The sequence below is a fragment of the Catharus ustulatus genome, chromosome 12, assembly GCF_009819885.2.
Source record: "Catharus ustulatus isolate bCatUst1 chromosome 12, bCatUst1.pri.v2, whole genome shotgun sequence".
In the NCBI taxonomy this organism is placed as follows: Eukaryota; Metazoa; Chordata; class Aves; order Passeriformes; family Turdidae; genus Catharus; species Catharus ustulatus.
The window spans coordinates 13,280,029-13,285,743 of NC_046232.1; the positions used below are offsets into that span (position 1 = coordinate 13,280,029).

Consider the following 5,715-nt stretch of genomic DNA (forward strand, 5'->3'; position numbering starts at 1 on the left):
AGTTGTGACCAGAAATAACCCACAAACCTGCAATACAGATTGCAGCCTTGACCCTGGCAGCGAGGAGATGGACTGGGGGTGCTGGGGGGGCTGCATCTTCAGCAGCATGCACTTCTTGGGCATGTTTTTTCAAGCCAAATGCCTAACCTTTGCTAGCACACACCATTCTTGGAATTTTGCAAACCAAATGCCAAACCTTCACTAGTGGTACGTAGCAAAAGTCCCTAGAAAATGCCAATTTATTCTGCTGAAGAATGTGGTAAAATCTGGTTGGTTTTAGCTGCGGAATCACACTATTTGGAGAAATAAATCACTCAAGACATAAAAGGAGACATACTTTTTCTTTCATTTCCTCTGTGACATATTCCCCAGCGCACACCATGAAGTCACTGCCTTTTACAGGAAATTCTGTGGTAAAACCAGAAAGATTCCATCAAAACCAGACGAAACAAAACCGTGTGCATGTCCTGTGGCTGCTCACTGCTGACCCTGACTCAGAGCAGCGAACTGCTCTCTGCATTTTGGATTGAATGGAAACTGCTGAGTTCTATTACGTTTATTACTTAGCTCAGGATTATCTGCAGTATGTGCTCCAGGAATCCCACCTGGGACCAGCCCAGACCAGGGTTGCTCATGTCCTGCGAACCATGGCATCTTCCTTGCAAGACCAAACCGAGGAGGCTCTCAGGCCACTCCTGGACAGGATTGACATCACCTCTGTAGCTGTTGCCAAGAGAATTTTCAATGGAGTCATGGATGAAAAGTTTGCTGATGGAAATACTAACTGGGGAAGAATTATGACCATATTTACATTTGGAGGTCTTCTCACCAAGAAGCTTCAAGAGCATGGGGTTCAGCTGACTGCAGAGGAGAAGGAGGAGATCTCTTATTTCATCACAGAGTACATCATCAACAACAAATCCGAATGGATTGGTGCAAATGGTGGCTGGGTGAGTTTCTCATTTTCCACCAAAGTCTAGATTAGGAGATTTCATTTATTATTGCTATAGACACTGTCAATACCATTTTATTCAGGGTTTAATTTGGTGGATTAATGTTTGGTGTCAGGAATGTCTCATTGAGACTTACAGTGAGAACTTTGCTTCTACTTTAAACAGAACAGTGATAAAAGACAACTTTCTTTTTAAAAGGCACTTCCCAATTTTGAATAACAGGACCATACCATAGTTCAGGTTGAGAATGACCTTAGAAAATCATTTCGTCCAGCCTCCCACTCAAAGCAGGTTAAACCACACATAGCCTGAAATTTCCATTATTGAATCTAAAATTAAGTGGCATCCTAAGGTCAGTGCAGCAATTTTGCTTTCATAGAGGAGCTGGTCAAAAAATACTTCAGTTCAAGGTAAGGAAAGAATACACAGGTGTGATCCTCACAAATGAAGTCAGCACTTTTGCTGTGGATTTCAACAAAGCCATTATTTAATCCCCCAAATCAGTTTTACTTACAATAAATGTACAGGTAAGTACAACTGGCATTAAATCTTTTCTGTTTGGACTGAGATAATCCTGGAACTTCTACCTATGAATGGTCAGTGCTGAGAAAAATACTTGTTACTAAGTGGACTGTTCTGCCAAGCTGCTGAAATTCCCATTCTGCTTGTGAAGGGAAAGTTCCTTTTGCTTTGCAAAGTTTCATCATGCCAATTTTTTTTTTTTTTTTTTTTTTTTTTTTGTTAGGGGAACTGAGAATCAATGACACCAGAGTCAGTTATTTCCTTGATACTTTTTTCCTTTACTTATATGTAAATGTCACTTTCTCTTTCCACCCCCTCTCATCCCACTTCTCTCTCATATTTCCTACTATTTTTTCCCCCCTGATTTATTTTCCAGTGTCTTGCTTTCCCTTTTTTTTTTTTCTTTCTGCTTGTTTTAATCCTTCTCTGTAGCAGCAAAAAAAAAAAAGGTGATAGTGACTCATGGCCCCTTGATGCATCAGATTTATTACAAAGGCTTCTCTTTCCATCTCTTTCAAATAGAGGGAATTTTATTTCAGAGAAATATCAACTCCTGGCAACATTCTGTCATAATAGGTGGCTCATCATAGCAGAATAAGGAAGCTTAAAGGAAGATATTTCTGAGTCTATCACTACATCAGAAACATAGTACTTGTACCTTCCTGGTACCTTCCTGGAAGATGTGGGCTCAGATGATAGAGCTCATGTTTGGTTTCTATTTACACAGGGAGGGCACAGTCTTGACTTGGAGATAAAACAAACATTCAGCAAGGTGCAGCTATTTTCAGCTCCTGTTTTTAAAGCTCTATTCATCTTTTGGAGGTAGAGCCCTGAAAAGCTGTCCCTACTGCACAATGCTGCAGCACTGTTAATCTGACACAGACAGAGGTGTGGTTTCCCTACATGCTGTTTTTAAGCTGTCCCTGTGTGTGTTCTTTTCCACAGGAAAATGGCTTCCTAACAAAGTTTGAAAGAAGATCACTACTGTCTTTCTCCAAAATTACAGCCCTGTTCATAGCTGTTGTTTCCTTGTTCAGAGAGTACTACTGAAGTAAAAGGATCTGCTGTTCACGTGTAGATATTGCCACAAGCTTCATTTCTCAGCCTTCCTCAAAGCAATATCAACAAGAGAATTATTTCCTTCCATAATTTGTGTTTAATTTATTTGTATTTATTTTGTCTAAATACAATGTTTAACATGCTATCCTAATTGCCAAATCTGAAGATGAGATCCTTCCAAAGGGAATCTGCACAACATCATGCAGCAATTCAAGTCCACCTCTCCAGGCAGAATTGCTTTGAGATCATTTTCCACATCCAGACAGCTCTTAGAATCTCTTTTGCATCTCCATGAAAAGACATTGTTTTAGTGAAATACAATCCAATGGGTTAAGAAACAAGTTTTTATGTCATTTGTTTTGTAAATGAAATACTACTGTAATGCATTTTATTGCAACCACTGTGTAAGAAAAAGGGGGGGAATTTTTGTGAAGAAAAAAGAAATGGGAACTCCAACGCAGAAGTGGATAGAAGTTACTGACAAGCCTAAGTAATTTCTATGGGAAGAACTGTTTGTGGGAGCTAGCAACTTAAAAATGTGCACTCACTTACTGTTAATGCAATGGTATGTGTTTTTGTGCTGTATTTTTTTAATTGCTCACGTCTACAATGAATGTTCTTTCATATTTGTGTGATGTAGTCATCTGGCTGAAGGGTTTTTAAACTAGGTGTTTAAAAATAGGCAAGTACAAAATATTTTTAAATGAGAAATTTTTGTAAATACACTAATATTTTAAGAAACTGTATTAAAATACATATTTTAAAGTCATGACTGGTCTCCTTTTTTCCAGAAAAACTGGAGCATGGGAAAAGATCTGCCTGAGTAAAATAATCTCAGAAGTGTTATTACAATGCTGCTGGAAAATCCAAGTAGTTTATGCACTTGACCTGATGACCATGGATGTCAAGACTTTAATTTTCATTTTCAGATAGGTACTATCTGGTAGCTCGTATAAGAAACAGATATCTTGTGGCAAAACAAATTAACTGGATCAGCTCTGATGACAGTAATTAGTGTTTTGGGATACATCATAAAACTCAGCTAATTCAGAGAGTGATATAAGAGACTTCCAGGCTTTTACAGTCTGGGGCAATTCATGTTTCTACTCAAATTCCATTTGTTTTCAAAAGCTAAACAGTAGTTCTTCAAGAATTCATTCGAGAAGGGTTTTCTTCAACTGTAGTGACTTTCCAATAGGGAACTGAGGCTGGGTCCAAACACCTTTCTTTTTTTAGACGTGTTGGGAGGTGAACCAAACTGAGCCAGCAGCCGCCTGAGGCACACACCACCACTGTTCTCTGAGACAGAGCCTCCAAAAAATCCAGCTTTGTGACACTGAGAGAATGAATCAGCCTCTTCTGGTCACGGGCTCTCCCTCTTTCACCTCAGCATAAGACTTTTTTTTTTTTGCAGTAAGAACACCTGTTTACTGGAACAACCTGCCAGAGATGAGGTAGAGTCCCCCTCCCTGGCTGTTTTCAGGATACAGCTGAACAGGGCACCAGCCAGTTTCATCCAAGCTCCCTTTTCCAGGAAAGGTTGAACTACCCAAGCTTTCAATGTCCTTCCAGCCTGGATTGTTCTGTGATTCCACAGCCTACCTTGATGTGTTTAACCACAGAACACAAACAGATGTTAATGTTTGTTAGAACATGTATTTCTCCCTCTCCATCCCCAGTGAAAACAAGAAATATTATTTAGCATGCAGGTAAGATTTGTGAGGTAAACTCTGCTGCTGTTGAAGGCAGCATTCAGAGGGCAAGGGGCAGCTAAAGGAAAACACCCACCTCCAGAACACCCATGGCAGCACCTGTCAGAAATGACATCTTCATGTTACAACACACATGTCTTTTTCAGCAGTCTGAGTCTTCATGGTAAGAACAGTAATTCTTACTCAGTTCCTTTTTGAGCACTGCCTGCAAGCACATATTATAGTGGCTAACACCAATCTATTAATATCACATCCACTTCCTTTTACACTGATCCAGTAACCTACTTTAGACTCAGAAATACAGTTTTTTAGTTAAATATAAAGGGTGACTGTGTCTTTTCAAAATGTAGGTGACACAATAATTTTAGAACTTGCCTTCGTGGTAAGGACAGGGTTTAAACAAAAGAAGCCTGGATCATTAATGGCCCAGGACAAAACCTCCTTTTTTCAGTGCAGAGGAAGAAAAACAGTGATGAGATGTATCATCCCAATTCTAAGCATAGTAAAACACCTGAAAACAGCAGGGCTGTTAAGTTTTATAAAATAATGTAGATGTGAAGTTATCCATACATGACACTGAGTAGTGCCCAGGTCCTGGGACACTGCTGTTTAAGGGATCCTTGGATCTGCCAGAGGGGAACAAGTGCTGCTCCCAGAGCAAGAGGTGAGGTCAAAGAGCTGCACAGTGTGACAGCTGATGGCTTCATCGATGCACACAGCAGCTAAACTGCAATGTCATCAAAAGCCACACAGAAGAGATTTATGAAAACAGCTGTTCTCCTATAGAAATGTCTCTATCCAATCACAGAATCAGTTAGGCTGGACAAAAACTCTGAAAAGTTTAGGTTGGAAAAAACCTCAATCTTAGGTTGAAAAAACCTCTGGGATCGTTGAGTCCAACCTTTGACTGGTGACCATCATCTTGTCAACTGAACCATGGCACCAAGTGCCACATCCAGTCATTTCCTGAGCACTTCCAGGGATGGTTCCACCCCTCCCCGGGCGTTAAAGGTGTGCTGGGCCCAGAGGGATCCTTTGGGATGTGGCTGGATCTTCCCTGCGGGCACAGCTCCTGGACACAGGCACGGATGGACACAGGCACGGGGCTGTCACTCACACCCTGCCCAGAGCCGGCTGCACAGGGATATCAAACTGCTGGGCAGGCGGTGCTGAACATCCCGCCGGAATGGACTGTCCCCTCCTGCTGCAAAATCAGAGAAAGGGAAATTCTCTGCCATATGCGCCAGGAAAACAAAAAACAAAACAAAACAAAAAAACCCCAGAAAAAAAAAACAAAAAACAACAACAACAAAAAAAAACCCAACCAACCAACCAAAACAAAACCAAACAAACCCACAAAAAAAAACAAAAACCAAAAGCCGCCGGTCGGCGGGGCCGGTGCCGGGCGGGCTGGGAGCGGGCAGCGGGCGGTCCCTGCCCGGCACATGGAGCGGGCCGGGCCCGGCGCG

At 41.4% G+C, this 5,715-nt stretch overlaps 1 protein-coding gene across 1 annotated transcript; it reads left to right on the forward strand.

Annotated features, from left to right (window-relative positions):
• Positions 1-397: 397 nt before the first annotated feature.
• BCL2A1 (BCL2 related protein A1) lies at positions 398-3,215 on the forward strand. The gene is made up of 2 exons (XM_033070788.1): positions 398-950; positions 2,421-3,215. The coding sequence occupies exons 1-2, from the start codon at positions 531-533 to the stop codon at positions 2,523-2,525; spliced, it is 525 nt and encodes a 174-aa protein (XP_032926679.1). The 5' UTR covers positions 398-530; the 3' UTR covers positions 2,526-3,215.
• The last annotated feature ends 2,500 nt before the right edge of the window (positions 3,216-5,715 follow it).

Excerpts from the sequence above, each read along its gene's own strand:
- BCL2A1 (XM_033070788.1), top strand. The coding sequence starts at position 531 with ATGGAAACTGCTGAGTTCTATTACGTTTATTACTTAGCTCAGGATTAT. Across the intron at positions 951-2,420 it reads TTGGTGCAAATGGTGGCTGG|GAAAATGGCTTCCTAACAAA; the intron begins GTGAGTTTCTCA and ends TCTTTTCCACAG.